Source organism: Rhinatrema bivittatum, chromosome 1 (assembly GCF_901001135.1).
Source record: "Rhinatrema bivittatum chromosome 1, aRhiBiv1.1, whole genome shotgun sequence".
NCBI classification, from domain to species: domain Eukaryota; kingdom Metazoa; phylum Chordata; class Amphibia; order Gymnophiona; family Rhinatrematidae; genus Rhinatrema; species Rhinatrema bivittatum.
In genome coordinates, this window is record NC_042615.1 from 277243971 (window position 1) to 277265735 (window position 21765).

Sequence of the window (21765 nt, forward strand, 5' to 3'; positions counted from 1 at the left end):
CCCTGGTGAGAGTGAGGCCTTGGAAAGAATGTTGGTAAAACTATAGATTGGTTCAGGTGGAATTCCGTGACTACTTTTGGAAGGAATTTTGGATGAGTACGGAGGACCACCCTGTCATGTAGGAACTTTGTAAAAGGTTCGTATGTGACAAGTGCTTGTAGCTCACTGACTCTTCTAGCTGATGTAATGGCTATGAGGAATACAGTTTTCCATGTAAGATATTTAAGGTCACAGGTATCTATGGGTTCGAATGGAGAACGCATGAGCCTGGTTAATACTACGTTTAGGTCCCATTGTATGCTTGGGGGATGAACTGGAGGTTTTAGGTGAATTAAACCTTTCAGAAATTTACTAACGAGAGGCTGTGTAGAGATAGGTGCATCTTCCAGCTTGTTATGGTAAGCTGAGATTGCACTCAAATGTACTCTTACAGATGAAGTCCGGAGACCAGAGTCTGAAAGATGGTATAGGTAATCTAGTAGTGAGGTAGTGGGGCAAGTGAAAGGATCTAAAGATTTCTGAGTGCACCACAAAGTAAACCGTTTCCATTTGTAGGAATAATTCTTTCTAGTGGAAGGTTTACGTGAAGCTATAAGCACTTGAGACATAGTGGTTGGGAGGTTGAGTGGTTGTAAAATCAAGCTTTCAACATCCATGCCGTCAGGGACAGGGATTGAAGGTTGGGATGGCGCAACCGACCCTGGTCCTGAGTTATGAGATTGGGAGCTACTCCCAGACGAACAGGATCCCGGACTGAGAGGTCTAGCAGTGTGGGAAACCATACTTGACGAGGCCAGTATGGGGCTATGAGTATCACGTTCCCTTTGTCCTGTTGTAGCTTCACTAGAGTTTTGGTTATAAGCGGTATCGGTGGCTACGCATATAACAGGCTTGAGCTCCAGTGGCGAGCAAAGGCGTCCTTTGGTAGGCTGTTCTCCTGTTGTAACAGGGAGCAGTAATTGTCCACTTTGTAGTTCAGATGGGATGCAAAGAGATCTATTGTTGACCCCAGCGTTGAAAGATCTTGGTTGCTGTCACTGGATCCAAGGACCACTCGTGTGGTTGGAACTGACGACTGAGGCGATCAGCTATTATGTTGCGGATGCCTGCCAGGTAAGTGGCTCGTAGAAGAACTGAGTGTGCTAGGACCCAGTCCCAAATCTGCGCTGCTTCTTGGCAAAGGAGGTAGGAACCTGTTCCCCTTTGTTTGTTGATGTACCACATGGCTACTATGTTGTCTGTCTGAATCAGAACAGTCTTGTGTGAAAGGCAGTCCTTGAACGCATGTAGCGCATAACGTATAGCTCGAAGCTCTAGGAAGTTTATTTGAAAAGAGGCTTTGGTTTTTGTCCACATCCCTTGGGTCTTCAGATGACCAATGTGTGCTCCCCAGCCTAAAGTGGACGCATCTGTAGTTAATGTCACTTGCGGAATTGGATGCTGGAAAGGCAGACCTTTGAGCAAATTGTTCATTGATGTCCACCAGAGGAGGGAAGAACGCAGTTCCTGCGTTATCTGCACGTGAGTGGACAATGGTTGAATAGCTTGAATCCACTGAGTTTTGAGTGTCCATTGCATTAGTTGCATGGTCAATCTGGCTATAGGAGTGACGTGAACTGTGGAGGCCATGTGCCCGAGTAGGGTGAGGCACTGATGAGCTGTAACTTGAGATTGATTTCGGAGAGAGTGTGCCAGGAGAACGAGTGTTTGAGCACGGTCTCTTGGAAGAAAAGCTTTTGCTATGATGGTGTTTAAATCTGCACCTATGAATTGTAGTAGGTGAAATGGTGTGAAATGGGATTTCTGGTAGTTGATGAGAAATCCCAAGAAGTGAAGCAAGTTGTCTGTGAGCTTGAGGGAATTGAGAGCTCCTTCTTGTGTCTGACTCCTGATGAGCCAATCGTCTAGATAAGGGAATACATGCACCTTTTGTTCGTGGAGGTGTGCAACCGCTACTGCCAGACACTTTGTGAACACTCGAGGTGCTGAGGCTAGGCCGAATGGGAGCACTCGGTATTGAAAATGTTGTCCTTCGACCAGAAATCCAAGTACTGGCGATGAGGAGGAAAGATGGGAATGTGAGCGTAAGCATCTTGAAGATCCAGAGAGCAGAGCCAATCTCCTCTTTGAAGGAGAGGTAGCATGGTGCCTAACGATACCATCCTGAATTTTTCTTTTTTGAGAAATTTGTTGAGATTTCTGAGGTCTAGGATGGGACGAAGGCCTCCGGTTTTCTTTGGAATGAGGAAATAGCGGGAGTAGAATCCTCTGCCCTGCTGAGGCCTGGGAACTGGTTCTATGGCCCTGGCTCTCAGAAGGGTGGATAATTCTGTTTATATAATTTTGGAATGGTGGTTCACTGTCCAAGATGAGATTGGTGGAGTTTCTTTTGGTACAGTGAGAAAATCCAATCGGTAACCGTGAGCTGTTATGGAAAGTACCCATTGGTCTGTGGTTATGGAGGTCCAGTTTTGATGAAAAAGGCTACACGACCTCCTAATGGCAGGTGTGGAAGTGGATTGGTGTATGGGCTGCTGCTCTCTGATTGTCTTTCAAAACCCAGACGTTGATGCAGTCTGAGGAGGAGGTTGTGGCCTGGCAGGCCTTTGCCTAGCCTGAGGTCGCTGAGCTGGGCGAGATGGTCTTGCTCGGTTTGATGGGGATAGTAGCGGCGTTGTCGGTAGTAAGGATGCCTTATATCCCTTCTAGGAGGTCTCCTGGCCGGGGGTTGTGTCTCCTGAGGCAGTAATGAGAGTTGTTTAAGTGTCTCAGTGTGGTCTTTTATAGTTGCAACTGCTTCCTTAACCTTGTCGCCAAACAGGTTATCCCCCAAACAAGGAAGGTCGGCCAGTCTCTCCTGTACTTCTGGTCGGAGATCAGATGCCTTAAGCCAGGCCCATCTACGAGCAGTTATTCCTGAAGCAGAGAGACGTGATGCAGTTTCAAAACTGTCGTAAGTCGCCCTAACTTCATGTTTGCCTGCCTCTAGGTCTTTATGTACCAGATGATGAAAAGGTTCCTGATATTGATCAGGAAGTGTGTGAACGAGGTCTTGGACTTGCTTCCAAAGATTTCGTTGGTACTGGTTCATAAAAAGTTGGTAAGATGCAATCCGAGATACCAACATAGATCCCTGGAAAACCTTACGTCCTAAGTTGTCCATGAATCTGTTATCTTTTCCAGGTGGTGTAGAGGCATGAGACTTTAACCTTTTCGCTTTCTTCTGGGCCGACTCCACTACCACCGATTGGTGTGGTAGCTGGGTCTTCTGGAACCCAGGAATTGGTTGGGCTAAGTAGGTTGCATCTGACCTTTTGTTTACTGATGCCAGTGAACCTGGATGTTCCCATATTCGGTACATGAGTTCTTGTAGTACCTCATGCACTGGCACCGCCAAAATCTCCTTGGAAGGGTCTACAAATTGTAGAACTTCCAGTGTCTTTTGCCTGGAATCCACCTCTGCGTGTAACTGGAAAGGAATAGTCTCCGCCATGTCCTTAACAAAGTTTGAAAAAGATAAGTCTTCCAGAGGAGACTTCCTACGGTCCTCAGGAGGTGAAGGTTCAGACAGTATGTCCTCTTCTGAAGAGAAATCTGTATCTGTATCTGTCTCTCTTGGGGACCTCACTGGTTGTGGCCTAGTAGGCACCAAAGGTGTCCCCTTTGGCAGTGGTGGAAGTAAGGGGGACCGAGGCTGATGAGGCCTAGGAACTCCTGAGGGTCCTGGAATAGGTTCATCCTCGATGTCTCTTGGTTTCTTCGATATGGCATCGAGTAAAGAGTCCAGTTTCTTCATCAGTGGTTGAAGAACCGCAAATTCTGAGGATGGCACCGATGGAGTCACCGGTGGAATCGATGCAGGCATCGGGCGCGGCACCGAGGGCATCGGTGGCAGAATCGATGGAAGTATCGGCATCGATGGTGATGGATCCGAAGGCATTGGAGCTGGTGTCGATGGCGACATCGGTGTCGATGGCTGGAATGGTACCGCATCAAGGAGCGCTTGTCGAACCGCTTGACGGATATATCCATCAAGTTCCGCCCGCATAGCTGATGGTATCAGAGCAACTATGGGGGGAGGCGGCGTTGGCGATACCGATACCTCCTCAGAGCCCTGAGGAGGTATGGTGCCCTGCACCGGTATCGGTGGGGATCGCCCTGGTACCGAAGGCCTCGGAGCCTCTGCGCTCGTCCGAGCTTTCTTAGCGGAGGAGGCCGACTCCATCGATGGCTCAGCGGGCACCGGCTCAATGGCGTGCTCGCGTCGATGCCGATGCTTTTCCTTTTGCCTTTCACTGCCGGAGGTGGACGCCTTCGACGACGGCGAGGGAGTAGAAGCATCTCCGGCCTCACCTGGAAGTCGTCTTTTTAGAACAACTTGCCGTATCGATCCAGAAGGCGATGACTGGGCTGACGTCGATGTTGTTGGGAGCAGTTGAATCTTGAAGAGATGCTCCATTTTCTCCATCCGGAGCCGACGACCTTTAGATGTCATCTCAGCGCATAAATTGCAGGACTTGACGTCGTGTTTTTCGTGAGGCAAAGCACACATTCCTGGTGCGGGTCCGTAATGGACATATTTCGCGCACAATTCGGGCATTTTTTAAAACCAGAGGCCATTTTTGCCGGACAGCCGTCGTCGGCAATGGCTTGAAAAACGGTATGGAACCGAAGAAAATCACAGGGAAAAAACTTACCGCGATGGAATGGAAGGGAGACCCTTGCGGTGGAAAGTTTTTCCTAACTTTTTTCTAAAGTTTTACGTGTAGTGAAATTCACCACAGGACTCCAGATTAACCGCGAGGCTAACGGCTCCGTGGAAAAAAGAAGACTGAAGGGAGACCCCTGTGGCAGGGAATATCATGGCATGCTGGGCATGCTCAGTGGGCACTCTGGTGCCAGTCAAAAGTTTCATAGAAACTTTGATAGAAGTTTTTCCGTACATAGGGCTCCATTACTGATGTCACCCATATGTGAGGACTAGCATCCTGCTTGTCCTGGGATAACTATAGCATAGGTTAATTTTCCCTACATGCATCACCTTGCACTTGTCGACATTAAATTTCACCTGCCATTTGGATGCCCAATCTTCCAGTGTTGCAAGGTCCTCCTGTAATGTATCACAATCTGCTTGTGATTTAACTACTCTGAATAATTTTGTATCATCCGCAAATTTGATAACCTCACTCGTATTCCTTTCCAGATCATTTATATATATATTGAAAAGCACAGGTCCAAGTACAGATCCCTGAGGCACTCCACTGTTTACCCTTTTCCACTGAGAAAATTGACCATTTAATCCTACTCTCTGTTTCCTGTCTTTTAACCAGTTTGTAATCCACGAAAGGACATCGCCTCCTATCCCATGACTTTTTAGTTTTCTTAGAAGCCTCTCATGAGAGACTTTGTCAAACGCCTTCTGAAAATCCAAAAACACTACATCTACTGGTTCACCTTTATCCACATGTTTATTAACCCCTTCAAAAAAATGAAGCAGATTTGTTAGGCAAGACTTCCCTTGGTTAAATCCATGTTGACTGTGTTCCATTAAACCATGTCTGTCTATATGCTCTACGATTTTGATCTTGAGAATAGTTTCCACTATTTTTCCTGGCACTGAATTCAGGCTCACTGGTCTATAGTTACCCGGATCGCCCCTGTAGCCTTTTTTAAATATTGGGGTTACATTGGCCACCCTCCAGTCTTCAGGTACAATGGATGATTTTAATAATAGGTTACAAATTTTAAGTAATAGATCAGAAATTTCATTTTTGAGTTCCTTCAGTACCCTAGGATGCACACCATCCGGTCCAGGTGATTTGCTACTCTTTAGTTTGTCAATTTGGCCTACTACATCTTCCAGGTTCTATTATGACCGTCGATGCCAGTCTCCACTCCGCCCACCTTACCTCTTTTGTGACTCCCTCTTTGGTTGAAGGAAGTTTGGCTGCCGTGGCGTCATCTTGCCGTTCTCCTCCGGCATCCCCGGAGCGGCTAGACGCTGCCTTCCGCCTTCTTCTCCTGAAGCCTTAGGGCACGTGTGCGGCGCGGCCCCGACTCAAGTACCAGCTGTGGTGCGAACCTCAGGGGGCGTCCCCCTGAGATGATGTCATCAAGCCCGGATATTTAAGGTCTTTATTTTTGCTAGCTCTTCGAGTTAGCAAAGGTTTTCCTAGCTTTCTCCAGGTATCGCTGCGGATGGGATTCGCTCTCCGCATACCTTGCTACTCTGCCTCCTCGGACTTTACCAAGGGTACCCGCTCCTCGGGGGCCTCGCTCTCTCTCTTGCTTTTCAGGTCGCAGTCTGGAACTGGTACTCGCTCCTCGAGGGCCCACGTTCCCGGACCTGCTACCGAATACTACTTCTGCCAGGAAGTCACCGCTGCCTACAACACCAGTGAGTTACCATCTCTCTCTCAGAGCTTTCCCTGGAACCAAGTACTCGCTTCTCAAGGGCTTACTTCATTCCAGCCTCTGGGTGCTTCAAGAGACTATTGTGTGAGTGTTACCATCAAGGTTCTGTTCCTGATCTCTGCATACTCTGCCTACTCACTATATTCAGTTTCTCTACAGCTCAGCCATCCTGGGATCTCTGTTCCAGTGCCTGAGGGACTACAGCCCAGCCGGGCTCTTCCAGCTCATTACAGCCACCTCTGGTGATTCACTATACAGTTTAATAAAAGATCTAGTGTGTGTCTGTCTCCCAACTCTGAGTCTGACCGGTGGCCCCTCTCGGGATCTTCCCCGGTGGGCATGGTCATCTGCCACCGGCCCAAGGATCCACCCACAATTATCACAAATAATAACAGGGTCACAGTGATTTCGTTCAGTTCGTCTGACGCATCACCCCTGAAAACCATCTCCGGAACTGGTATCTCCCCAACATCCTCATTAGTAAACACGGAAGCAAAGAATTCATTTAGTCTTTCTGCAATGGCCTTATCTTCCCTAAGAGCCCCTTTAACCCCGCTGTCATCTAATGGTCCAACCAATTCCCTCAAAGGTTTCTTGCTTCGGATATATGCCTCTATGGCCAACTTCAATTCAAATTATCTCTTCGCCTGTCTTATCAATGTTTTACACTTAACTTGACAATGCAATAATAAATAATAGATACTGCTGCAGAGTAAGTCTGTAGATCTTGAGTTTTATGGCTTATAGAACAGGGTGAGGGATCCGGGTCAACTGGAGGGCATGTAGGATGAAGAACCATAGAGGTCTGAAAGCCATTGCTAATAATTGGATGAACTGGTGGACTAATTACAAAACTGGAATGTGCCTCATGTAAGCATGCTTTAAAATTCACTGACATATGCATGTAAAAATTGACAAGGTCCTATGGAAGACACATGCATTCTAGCTGTGATCGAGTAACCTCTCAAAATTAGGAGCTTACTTATGCACGAGTGGAGAATTTTAAAACATACATGTGCAAAATTTAAAATTCCAGCATATCCTCACTCACGTACCAGTATGCGCATGTATGGGCGTGCATGCGTTCGTTTTAAAATCGACCTCAGTGAGTCTTATTTTCTATTTAGTTTTTGCTAAAACCTTTTTCTTTTATTGTTACATTTATTGCCACTGTTGGTGCTGTTTTGGTCTTTTCACTGTGCCATGGAGCATACTTGCTATTGCGGGTGCTGCTTTGGTTCTCTCATTGTGCCATGCAGTATTCTTGCCACTATAATTCCTCCCTTCAAAGGACTCTAAGATGAGCACCAATAATGTGGCCCTGTTTAAAAAAAAAGTTTGCCCACCCGTGTCATAAATGACACAGCATATCATTTTATTTACCCTCTATTGTAGAACAGCAGATTGCAAAATGGAGAGTATTTACTTTGTTGCCCTCCATCTCAGCATGATCTTTTACTTAAACATCGTTATATCATCTACAACTGAGGCTTCTCTGATTTTACTATTCCTAACTAATCATATAATTTACCCTTGAAGGCAACACTGTCCTGACAGAAAACAATCCCATTCACAAAATTCCATTTTTATTAGTTTGCATATGAATCTATTTTTGTTCTTTCTCCACTTATAGGTAGGAATTCAAGGGAGCTGGCACCCAACCTAGGAAACCCTCTTGAGGGACCTCCAACTCTTGGTTCCCTTCCTTGGGTCCTTGCGGTTCCAGGTGGGGCTCTACTTTCCGCTGGGTACTTACTATCTGATAGAGGCCTGTCCTGTGACTTAGTTTCTCAGAGAGGGAACTACCTGGGAGGAATCCTACCATCTCCCCTAGTATTCCCTGTTCCCTAAAATCATTCTTCAGACTTTGGGCTCTACTATCTTGTGGAACCACAAGGGATATTCCTTCCACGGTATACACCTCATGATTATTCCCTTTTCTTAGCGTACCAAAGAGACCATTAACTGTAACCCCACTGCCTATTTGCTGAGGTAATTCTAGGACAACTTATTCTTCTGACCTTCTTTTACACTGAGCCCTTAATGGGCCCTCAGGGCAAGCGCTCCTTTCATAGCGCCCCTGTTCATGCACCTGGTACTTAAAACTTTCTCCTAGAACACCACCCCTTTCCTCTTCTCCCTGGGATATTTTTAAGACTTCTCTTTTCTCCGTGCTACTTATATTAACTTCTGGTTCCACAACCATGCCCTTCTACTTTCACTTCTTCATAATTAACCCATATTGCTTGCTTAGAAGAGGGTCTTTCCCTTATATTTATCTTCTTCCGGCCTGCCTTCCTTTGGCTCTTTTTATTCAAATCAGAGCCTGACATGCTATTAGTGCTCCTATATGGCATTTCTATGGTAGCAGTACCTTGTCCCTGCAGGGTCACACCAACCACCCTGGCCGGGGAACCGTTCCAGGGAATATTTCCCACATTACCTTTTTTAATGATCCCTTTATAGCTCTGGTTTGGCTCTACTTTCTCTTGGGGATCTGCTATCTGACATATCCCTGTCTCATAGCCTGGGTCATTAGGAAGCTGACCATACAGGGGGACCAACTCTACCCCCAATCTCACTTCCTGTCTCCTGGGACTCTTCTCCTTCTCTTGGGTTTCTATGCCTCCACCAGCAGAACATAGGTCACTCTGTACAGCCCTCTCCTCAGGATCACTTCCATTGGTCCACATTCTATACAAAGCTTCCAAAGGATCTATAACCCTAGCCTCTTGCCAATGGCTTTTACCCACTGCATCCCCACTATAAGGGTGAGTTCCTAAAATTCCCCCTTTTCTTTTCCTTTCCCAGGGTACCTTACTATAAATTTTTCGTCCAGCAGAACCCTGCATCTTAACCTTGCCACTCTGGCTATAAGTAGAGCCATAAGGTTCCCTAATATAAACATCTTTCCCCAACACTTTATCCACAGTTTTCCCCATTTGGCAAAACCGGTCCATAAGAACATAAGAAAATGCCATACTGGGTCAGACCAAGGGTCCATCAAGCCCAGCATCCTGTTTCCAACAGTGGCCAATCCAGGCCATAAGAACCTGGCAAGTACCCAAAAACTAAGTCTATTCCATGTTACCATTGCTAATGGCAGTGGCTATTCTCTAAGAGGCGGATTTTAAATGCCCTGTGCGCGTAAATCCGGGCGGATTTACGCGCACAGGGCCCTCGCATGCCAGCGCGCCTATTTTGCATAGGCCACCGGCTCGCGCAGAGCCCCGGGACGCGCGTAAGTCCGGGGGTTTTTTAAAAGGGGCGGGAGGGGGCGTGGCCGAATGACGCGGCGTTTCGGGGGCGGTGACGCGGGCGTGGTTTCGGCCTGGGGGTGTTCCAGGGGCGTGGCCGCGGCCTCCGGACCAGCCCCTGGGACTGGAACACAGAGCGGGGCAGCCGGCCGACGCGCGCAGGCGTAAATCGTGGAATAAAGGTAAGGAGGGGTTTAGATAGGGCCGGGGGGGTGGGTTATGTAGGGGAAGGAAGGGGAAGGTGGGGGGAGGGCGAAGGAAAGTTCCCTCCGAGGCCGCTCCGAAATCGGAGCGGCCTCGGAGGGAACAGGCAGCGCGCGCTGAGCTCGGCGCGCGCAGGTTGCACAAATGTGCACCCCCTTGCGTGCGCTGACCCCGGATTTTATAAGATACGCGCGTATCTTATAAAATCCAGCGTACTTTTGTTTGCGCCTGGTGCGCGAACAAAAGTATGCGATCGCGTACTTTTTGAAGATCTACCTCTATGTGAACTTAATAGCAGGTAATGGACTTCTCCTCCAAGAACTTATCCAATCCTTATTTAAACACAGCTACACTAACTGCACTAACCACATCCTCTGGCAACAAATTCCAGAGTTTAATTGTGCGCTGAGTAAAAAAGAACTTTCTCCGATTAGTTTTAAATGTGCCCCATGCTAACTTCACGGAGTGCCCCCTAGTCTTTCTACTATTCGAAAGAGTAAATAACCAATTCACATCTACCCGTTCTAGACCTCTCATGATTTTAAACATCTCTATCATATCCCCCCCTCAGCCGTCTCTTCTCCAAGCTGAAAAGTCCTAACCTCTTTAGTCTTTCCTCATAGGGAAGCTGTTCCATTCCTCTTATCATTTTGGTAGCCCTTCTCTTTACCTTCTCCATCGCAATTATATCCTTTTTGAGATGCGGCGACCAGAATTGTACACAGTGTTCAAGGTGCGGTCTCACCATGGAGCGATACAGAGGCATTATGACATTTTCCGTTTTATTCACCATTCCCTTTCTAATAATTCCCAACATTCTGTTTGCTTTTTTGACTGCTGCACCACACTGAACCGACGATTTCAATGTGTTATCCACTATGACGCCTAGATCTCTTTCTTGGGTTGTAGCACCTAATATGGAACCCAACATTGTGTAATTATAGCATGGGTTATTTTTCCCTATATGCAGCACCTTGCACTTATCCACATTAAATTTCATCTGCCATTTGGATGCCCAATTTTCCAGTCTCACAAGGTCTTCCTGCAATTTATCACAATCTGCTTGTGATTTAACTACGCTGAACAATTTTGTGTCATCTGCAAATTTGATTATCTCACTCGTCGTATTTCTTTCCAGATCATTTATAAATATATTGAAAAGTAAGGGTCCCAATACAGATCCCTGAGCCACTCCACTGTCCACTCCCTTCCACTGAGAAAATTGTCCATTTAATCCTACTCTCTGTTTCCTATCTTTTAGCCAGTTTGCAATCCACGAAAGGACATCGCCACCTATCCCATGATTTTTTACTTTTCCTAGAAACCTCTCATGAGGAACTTTGACAATTGCCTTCTGAAAATCCAAGTATACTACATCTACCGGTTCACCTTTATCCACATGTTTATTAACTCCTTCAAAAAAGTGAAGCAGATTTGTGAGGCAAGACTTGCTCTGGGTAAAGCCATGCTGACTTTGTTCCATTAAACCATGTCTTTCTATATGTTCTGTGATTTTGATGTTTAGAACACTTTCCACTATTTTTCCTGGCACTGATGTCAGGCAAACCGGTCTGTAGTTTCCCGGATCGCCCCTGGAGCCCTTTTTAAATATTGGGGTTACATTTGCTATCCTCCAGTCTTCAGGTACAATGGATGATTTTAATGATAGGTTACAAATTTTTACTAATAGATCTGAAATTTCATTTTTTAGTTCCTTCAGAACTCTGGGGTGTATACCATCCGGTCCAGGTGATTTACTACTCTTCAGTTTGTCAATCAGGCCTACCCCATCTTCTAGGTTCACCGTGATTTGATTCAGTCCATCTGAATCATTACCCATGAAAACCTTCTCCATTACGGGTACCTCCCCAACATCCTCTTCAGTAAACACAGAAGCAAAGAAATCATTTAATCTTTCTGCGATGGCCTTATCTTCTCTAAGTGCCCCTTTAACCCCTCGATCATCTAACGGTCCAAATGACTCCCTCACAGGCTTTCTGCTTCGGATATATTTTAAAAAGTTTGTACTGTGAGTTTTTGCCTCTACAGCCAACTTCTTTTCAAATTTTCTCTTAGCTTATCTTATCAATGTCTTACATTTAACTTGCCAACGTTTATGCTTTATCCTATTTTCTTCTGTTGGATCCTTCTTCCAATTTTTGAATGAAGATCTTTTGGCTAAAATAGCTTATTTCAGCTCCCCTTTTAACCATGCCGGTAATCGTTTTGCCTTCTTTCCACCTTTCTTAATGTGTGGAATACATCTAGACTGTGCTTCTAGAATGGTATTTTTTAAAATGACCACGCCTCTTGGACATTTTTTACTTTTGTAGCTGCTCCTTTCAGTTTTTTTCTAACAATTTTTCTCATTTTATCAAAGTTTCCCTTTTGAAAGTTTAGCACGAGAGCCTTGGATTTGCACACTGTTCCTCTTCCAATCATTAAATCAAATTTGATCATATTATGATCACTATTGCCAAGCGGCCCCACCACCGTTACCTCTCTCACCAAGTCCTGTGCTCCACTGAGAATTAGATCTAAAATTGCTCCCTCTCTTGTTGGTTCCTGAACCAATTGCTCCATAAAGCTATCATTTATTCCATCCAGGAACGTTATCTCTCTAGCGTGTCCCGATGATACATTTATCCAGTCAATATTGGGGTAATTGAAGTCTCCCATTATTACTGCACTACCAATTTGGTTAGCTTCCCTAATTTCTCTTAGCATTTCACTGTCCATCTCACCATCTTGACCAGGTGGACGGTAGTATACCCCTATCACTATAGTCCTCCCCGACACACAAGGGATTTCTACCCATAAAGATTCAATTTTGTATTTAGTCTCATGCAGGATGTTTATCCTGTTGGACTCTATACCATCCCGGACATAGTTTCTTAACTGAAGGTCCAACCTCCCAATTTGTTTTCTTTAGCTGGGGGTAGTAACTACCTTTCAGTAGACTATAGGCATCCATATTTGCCAGTCCCTTCCAAGCTCCGACAACTCCACTCCTCAAGCCTTCTGAAACAACCTGGTTGCGTGCGCCCTGCTTCTGCAGCATGGTCTGGTCATCCAGCTTCCACCTATTCCCGTAGGCAGTTGTCCTCCGGTCAGCTTGACATCCTAGAAGGGAAGGAAAACCAAAATCCAAGTGTAGACCGTTTCATCCAGGGGCCGTTCCCACATAAACTTCAGTCCCTTCCCAGATTGTCAGGAAAAGCCTGCATTTTTGGGGTCAAACACCCTGCTCCTACACAGCCATATGGCTTGCGCCCTGATTCCTTTTCTGTGCACGGCACAATCTCCCACACTCCCCAAGCCACCACACTTCCTCTGGAGGCCATCAAAAACAGGCATGTTGAGCTCTCCACGGCTCCTGTAGATTGGGTCTGCTCCCCTCGATACCCCCTGGTCCTCTGTTAATCCGTCCAGGCTTAGCCCCCTTGTCCAGTAGGTTGGTGATCTTCCAAGGGGTCCTTCCTTCACCAGCTGCCCCTGCAGTCTGGCTTCCTTTGAGGGAAAGAAAAAGATCCAAGTGCAGACTATTTTCCTACAACAAATCTCGCCTTCGCCAGCCCATGCACCTTACCAAATAGACAAAGGATCCAAGCATGGCAGCTACACAAAATTTCCCTTTATACATCAGCATACTCTGTAACCCCCAATTTCCTTGCCAAGGACATAACCATAAACACCAGACCCTGAGACGCCACACTCCTTCCGGCTGGTATGGTTAGCCCCACGTACTCTTACCAGAATCAAGACAAAACAGGCATCTAGAGCTCTCCACGGCTCATCCCCGGCCTGGTCTGTGCCTTGGTCCCCTCAGCAGTCTGGTCAGGCTCTTGAGGCTCAGGAAGATGGTTTCACGATCCCACTTCTCGCACCATTTGTGATGTGCTCCTGTGGTTCAATGCCAGACTCTCTCTTCTGGAAGTGCACCTAAAGGGTTCCGCATCCCTCTTCGTGACCCTAGATAATAATTTATTTGTCCGGGGCAAGTCTCAAGTGTTCTAACCGGGGTCTCGAACCCCCCTCTCCACCTGGTCTCTACTGTAAGCCCCATATCCGTGGAGCCACTGGAAGCCCGAGGCTTAACACAGTCTTACCACCCGGTTGTCTCATCGGGTAGTGCATTTATAAGTTTTTTAGTCTTGGTCCAGAACTTCAGTGAATCAAAACAGAAAAGGGAAGAACAAAATCCCAAAGGAAAATAAATGTCAGCAAATCTTGCTCTTTTCTTTAGAGGGTCGAGATTCCTGGTACGGCCAGTCTTTACTGCTTCATGAGCTCCTTCCATGGGGAGGCCTTGTCACCTTAGCTCCCGAGGGAGACTGCAGCTCTCCCAAGGTTCCCTTTTTATAGGCCCTAGGCCCCCTCCCCTGAACTATCCTGATTGGCCCAGTCATCCTGCCTGCCCCCTTGGCACAGCTGGAACTGCTTTCTGGACTCTCATGGTGGAAGAAACAAAAGGGTGATTCTCTTCACCCTCCCTCTTGAGTTTTTCTCCCATTTATTCTCTGGTTCTCAGCGTGGAGACATACACTCCATCACAATAATGAATCCTGAAGGTCTAATTTCATTGATTGGAAAATCTACTAACAAATTGCATAAAACGCCTACCAAAAAGCCTGCCATTCAATATCAGTACTGAGACCATCTAGTTTTGATGTGTTCCATCTATAAACAAATTGCTGTTCACACTGGGGGGAGGGGAATGCCACCTCCATGCCTCAATTGTACTGGACTCACAACAAAATATTTTATATCCAGTTCATTATGTTTATGAGTGATCCAGTGTTGCACTATTGGGGCTTGATATTTCAATATCCGGACTCAACTCTTATATTCCAAAATACATGTCCTGATTGCACGTTTAGTCTGTCCTACATATTACAAGCTACAAGGGCATATTAAGACATATATAACTCAAGGTGTAGTGCAGTCAAAAATGTCCTAGAATAATGTAAGCTTTCTTCAATTTAATGTGCATAAATACCTTAAGATGTTATGCATGTGAGCAAACAATGCACCTCTCACAGCTAAATTGTCTTTTATCAGCATGTTCAAATGTTTCAGCTTTCAAACAGGAAATGACTAACTGATCTCTCAAATTCCTCGACCTTTTCATAGCAAATATTGGAGGATCTCCGAATTCCTTATATTCTTGTAAAAGATGCCAGTGCTTTAAAATATTTTTCACTTCTCTAGACCTGAGTATGGGATCATGCAAACAATTTGTGAGGGTGAATCTTTTTCCTTGGTATCAACATATTCTCACAATTGGTGTATAAAGCATGCTTATATGTTCGTAAGTACTGATGAAGGATGGCCACAATCATGAAAATGTTTCATCATATCCTGTGCCTGTTTATATTCTCATTCTGTAGAACACAGTCATAAAAATTGTCCTATACCCATAGGTATCAAGAACTGTGGATGGTATAATGTAACAATTAATTTATATCAGTTGGTTTCTTGTAAATCGAAGTTTGAAAACCCTCTATAATCTTGAATATCATGTTATCCAAGAATGCTGTTACGAATTTGGGCCAAGGAGGCCTCAGACCAAGCCCTCCTACCTTCCGACACCGGGCTCCGAGTTCGGTCCCTCCTGCTCTTGTGGCAGTCGGCAGCTCCTTGCGTGGCCATGCTGCCGCCACATACCCCGGTCCCTCCAGCGTAGCGCTCCCCTCTGTTGGTCCACGCCTCTTCCCCTTTGGCAGCGCCTGCCACCACGCGGCCCTTGCCGTTACTGCCGCCATCCTCAGCATCCTGCTCTAGGCGCACGCGCAATGCACCAAAACTTAAATGGGCTGCAGCAAAAAAGCTCTCACGGCCCGCTCTGATGACGTCAGCAGCCCAGAGTATTTAAAGCAAGCTCTGCCAGTCAGAGTTTGTCTTGGCAACAGGTCGTCTCACTTGTCCTAGCATGGTTCCTGAGTTGCCGTATTCCTGATCCTTAGTTCTAGCCTTCATTTCAGTTTGTTCCTGATCCTGAGTTCCAGCCTTCGCCCGTCTATTCCTGATCTTGAGTTCTACCTTTCTTCTCTGGCCCTTCCTTAGTTCTCCCCTGCCTTGCTCCTTGGACCAGACCTGACTATGACTTCATTGCCTGCTTCTGACCCTTGGACCGGACCTGACTACGACTTCACCACCTGCCTCTGACCCTTGGACTGGACCAGACTACAACTTCGTCGCCTGCCTCTGACCCTTGGACCAGACCTGACTATGATTTCGCCGCCTGCCTCTCACCCTCGGACTGGACTGGTCTTCTCCAGTTGTCCATTGTGGCTCCTGGACTGGAGCTTCATTGCTCCTTGTCTTGCTCCTCGCCTGGCCGCTCCCAGGACCATCCACACAGAGGCCCACCTAATGCCAGCTGGCCCCAGCCCCCAAGGGCTCAACCTGTGGGGAACGTGGGCTGGTATTGGCGAAGCTCCTGTTTGCCTCTACTTCCTGTCTGGCCTCGCCTCCTGACGGTGGGGACCTGTGGGGGTTCTCCCTCACAGGTAGCGCTAACCCCATCTCGGGCCAAGAGTCCACCTCCGTAACAAATGCTATTTGCCTATCATGGTACTGTACTGTAAATTTTAAATTACAATCTGGTGTGTCCATCCACTCAGAATGGATGTGTTATGCATTGTAAATAGTGATATACTTGGTTCTGATTTAAGGTTAGGTTGTTTTCAATGACATTTTTTATAATAGTGTAACACTCTGATTTAATGGAATTTGGAGTTGCAGCAGTTGAAACTGAGACCTTCTAATACAGATTAGTGAAACTGTAAAGTGACGATTCTTTGATGAAAAACATATGTTCAAAATTTATATATTTAGATTTTAATGGGACTGTTTTTAAGCAATAGATTTTGATGAATTAATTGTTGGATAAATGCTATTTTGATTTTTTAGGAATTGTGGTGGAATTTGTGAAATAGTGTTTGAGGGTCATAGTACAAAAAATATATATCTATAAAAATATTAAAATAAAATTAATAAAAATAAGGGAGTAGTGGAGCGCAGCAGTGTGATAATTAGCTAAAGGTCACCTACAAGTAAGAGTGATTCCTTTCTGTAATGTATAATATGAATACTATGCCAATAATTTTCTCCTCGCTTATATTTGAGTAAGGCTTATTATATGGGATTATAAAATCTTCTCTCGAGTTTAAGTAAGGTTAACTACCATATGGGATTATAAAATCAAATTAAGTAATTTTTTACTAGTAACTATGCACTATGGTATATTGTTTTTACCAAGTGGTTACATTTCACTGTCATTCATTTTCAAGAAACAATGAAACACAGAACATGATGGCAGATAAAGACCATATGGTTTATCCAGTCTGCCCATCCACATCTCCTGTTCATCTTTATAGCCCCTTCCTCACCCTCAGGTCCTCTGTGCTTGTCTTCATAAATTTTGATTTGGTCCTTATGTTTCAATTAACCTTTTGTATGGTGCATGGGATACAGGCACCTCAAATGTACACTAATATTAACAATGATAAAAATAGTGACTTTCCTTGTACTTTTATTAACAAATCTCTGGGGATTGAAATGCTCAGTGGATTGGCACATAGTAGAGATCCAGAACCTTATGAAGACAATTTTCAAAGTGAGTTACACAGGTAAAATGCAGTTTACCAGCATTAATCAGCAGTATGAAAATCACCTTCCTTCAATGTAGCTAAAAGTGTGCACATTGTGAGAAGGTGTTACCGGGGGTGTGTTTAGGTTGGGAAAGGAAAAATATGCATGTAGATTGCATTTTTACATCTTTGCATGTACTTTTCCATCAAAAATATATCTGCAGAAAAAGCAAGTGGTAAGTGACTGCCTACACTTTGAACTCACAGCAAGTTTCAAAAACAAAAGTATACACTTGCTTTAAAAATTGACAAAAAACTTGTGGATAAAAAAATACATGCAGTCTTTGTCCCACTGCAGTCAATGTGAAAATTACCCTCTATCATCCCTATTCAGAAAAGTGTTTTACCATTTTAATGTGGAAAATGTGCATTATGTGTGAATAAGCTGCAATGGAAAAATGAAGCTTGTAGTAAATAACTTGCCTTTTTGGGTATTAATACATAACCCACCTTTCTAAATAGGGGTGTATATGTCTAGGCAGCCAGTAGAAATACAGTCCACAGTGAAGTAGCCAAAGGTTATCACCATCTGATGGTAGTTCAGAGGTCTATATAAAATCATTCAGTGGTCTTACTCCAATTCCTTTTGTACAGATGTCCTCATTAATAAAACAAGTAACAAAACTGATATTAATTGGTACCCTTTGCTGGCAATCTCAGAAGAGAAGCCAAAGAGTGAAGGGGTTTCATCTCTAGAGGTTATCTCTCCAAATCAGGACTGAGCATTGTTGAATTACAGTGGGAACGTTTGTGCTACCATTGGCCAAACTATGTTTTGTAGAAGACCTTTAACAAATATGAAATTGGCTTCAAAATGTACCAAACTAGAAAAGGAAGTTATGTCATTAACACAATAATAATAATAATTTTGCTTCTGATTCTCCTTGAAACATTGGAAATTTGCTCATAAGATAAAGAAATGTCTTCAAGGATCACCATATTCAACATATACTCTTATGACAGAGAAAAAAAAATAACTTACAGCTTGAATTTTATTGTTCAGAGATAAACACCTGACTTTACAAACTACTGAAATGGAGAGCTTTCAAGATGGCGTTCTGACCAGACGCGTTGAAAGAAGCTCCATACCTCCGCTATCGAATTTCCTCGTTTAGTACTTCATTTCTGCTTCTAGATGCCTCATACGAAGCGGAAGGCACGGGTAAGAGGTGTAGAAGCGACATCTACACCTCTTCAAACAACTCAACCCCATATTGGAACTTTTTTCTCCGCGATACCACCGTCAACTCCGGGAGACCAGGTCGCTGGAGAGCTCTCCTTGGAGCGGGAAGGCTTCTCCCTGACCGAGACATCGCTGAGTCCCGGTTCGCCGGCGAGACCCGCACCACCAGCCCATACGGAAGATAGAGAGGAAGGCAAGATGGCCGCTGAACCGACCGAGGTAATCGGTGAGGGGACAGCGGGGAGATCGGGGAAACCCGAGAGGAAGGAAGGACTTACCATCCAAGAGCCCCAGAGAAAGGTAAGGTCCCAGGAGGCTGAGAAAGCCGTGGGACAAAACCTCTCTGAAAGGCTGGGATCCGTAGAACTGGAGGAAAACGCTAGTCTTGCCTCGGGTTGAGGAGGGGCAGTGAGGTTGCAGGAGGTACCGAAACTGTTAAAGTTAACAAAACCTCAGGAAGAAATATCATTAACAATGATTTGGGGAGCACTACAATCGCTTGAAAAAGCCATACTGGGGCTTACTAAAGAAGTAATAGAAGTAAAACATCAAGTAAACTTAAATGCATCTGAAATTGACCTACAGAAACAAAATTTGAATAAAATGGAGAGTTGAGTGACTGAAATTGAAAATTTCATTCTGCTGTGGTTTTGACTCATAACGAAGTGAATAGAAGATTGGAGAAGCTTGAGAACAATATTCGTGTTCATAACCTGCGCTTCCTAAATTTTCCTGTGATTAAAAATGTTACACCACTGGATTTATTTAAATTCTACGTTGCTCAGGTTCTGAAAATTCCAGAGGAATTAAAACCAGTGGTAACAAGAGCATATTATCTATATCCCAAAGAAGGAGGTGAAGCAGGTCATGACGAGCAAGTGTTACCTGACTTGTCTACAATATTGGATTCGTCACAAGATCTGGCGATTGCTTTGAGAAGACCCCTTTTGGTTACTTTTGCCCTGTTAATGGACAGGAATAATATATTTAAAAATTACTTTAGAAATAGTCATGTATTATTTTTTGGCCAAAGAATATGGTGCTACCCCGACCTTGTTAATCAAACTCAATTAAGAAGGAAGCAATTCCTAAAGATGAGAGAGGAGGTAGTAAAACTTGGAGCTAAGTTTAAACTTTGCTTTCCTTGTAAATGCTGCATGCAATATCAACAACAAATGTATGTATTTATGGAACCTTTGCAGTTGAGATCCTTTCTCAACTCACATAATCCCCCTCACCAATCCCTAGGAGGTGATAGCAACGTATAAGACAGTTTGATTTCAGAATGTCATATTTGCTTAAATAATCTTTTTTCCATTGGATGCTCCTAAATTGCATGCTCTCCCAGTATTTCCTTTATTATTTTAGGGACATAAATGTTTAAATTTCATATTGAAATTGTTTATCTCTTGGTTTAAGATTGTATGATATTTTCTTGGTTTATGTCCTTAACAAATTACAATGCAAGAGTTTTCTTGTAATAATGTTTAAAATGCATAAATAAAAAATTTAAAAAAAAACAAAAAAAACCAAACTACTGAAATGAGATGTACTATACTGTACCTGTTCATCTTCTGCACGAGGAGTGAAGCCAGTGTGGATAACGGGCACGGTCCCCTGTGCCCAGGAATCTATGATGCCTGACACAGGCTCCTTCTCTTCCTGCCAGGTTGTATCCTTCGCCACACAAGCCTCTCCTGTGTCACGTATCAGAAAACGCCACTCAATAATCTGAATCGTGGCATCTTTGGCCTGACTGATAGTGTATGGGATCCGCTGCAAAATAAATGAGATAGCCAGAATAATGGATAATGATAGAAGTCAGGCCAGATACAGTCAATGGAAATGGTCATCTTAGGGTCATGCAGCCAAGCATAGTAAGATAGGAGAGAGGGAACACCCCTGCAGGCAATGGGAGGTCTGTTCCCCTTGATTATTAGAAATTATACTCTCTAATGACTTCAAGACACACTAGAATATTATGTCCATGTGTTTTAGCCACATTCATTAGGGGCATAATAAAAACATATAAGTACTTTATGTCCCTGAAATTATCTTTTTATTTTTATTTTACATATATGAAGAATGTGGCTTGATAGGGCTTGAAAACATAAAAGATGTACTTATTTTTCTTGATATCAAGTAAATGAAGTATATAGTTTTAAAGTACAAATACCATTTGAAAAAGTATGTATATGAATTTATGTGTATACTACTCTTTATTTAGGTTACATATATATTAGACTTCCGGGAAACTTTCCATAGAAAAATGGAAATACACTTTATTTTAAGGACAGCATGAACAATGACTGCAGCCAGCCTTTGACTCTAGTCCAACTCTGGACCTATGCTCCCACTGCTCTCTATGAGACTCTTGCTTAAGACTTGCTGGCCCCCGGAAACCAAGGGCTCAACCCAAGGGGAAAAGGGTTGGTATAGATGAAGCTCCAAACTTGTCTCTTCCCTGTGCAGTTCTGCCAGCTGTTCATAAGGACCGCTGGGCCTCCCCGTAGATTAAGCCAACCTTTCCACAGCAATAAGGGTCCACAAATCTTATATACCCCCAAGAAGCGAAAGTGCAGTCAATCACAAACAGCACAAAGGTATCATAATCCTCAAGGCAGAAAGTACCATCAATTGCATCAAACCCCCAAAGTTTACAGTGTGGGGAATCGCAAAAGCACAAAGGTATCATAACCCTCAAGGGATAGAATGTGATCAATCACAAATAGCACAAAGGTGTCATAACCCTCAAGGCATAGAGTACCATCAATTGCAAGCAGCACAAACATATACAGTGCAGGGAATCACAAATAGCATAAAGGCATCAAAACCCCCAAGGGATAGAATGCAGGGATCACAAGCAGCACAAATATATCAAAACCCTGAAGATAGGGAATCGCAAACCGCAAAAATGTATCACAACCTGTAAGGTATAGAGTGAGGTCAATCGCAAACAGCATACAAATGTCATCATCCTCAAGGAATAGATTGCAATCAACTGCAAACAGCACAAAAGCCTAGAAAGGCTCAGATAGCAAGACAAAAAAAC

General features: G+C 44.4%; 1 protein-coding gene across 1 annotated transcript in view; it reads right to left on the minus strand.

Moving 5' to 3' along the window:
- C1H2orf81 (chromosome 1 C2orf81 homolog) overlaps positions 1 to 21765 on the minus strand; it is a 61262-nt gene that overhangs the window by 14510 nt on the left and 24987 nt on the right. Inside the window, exon 3 of the mRNA XM_029595312.1 lies at positions 20277 to 20489. Coding sequence (XP_029451172.1) covers positions 20277 to 20489 — 213 coding nt within the window. The remainder of the gene's footprint in view (positions 1 to 20276; positions 20490 to 21765) is intronic.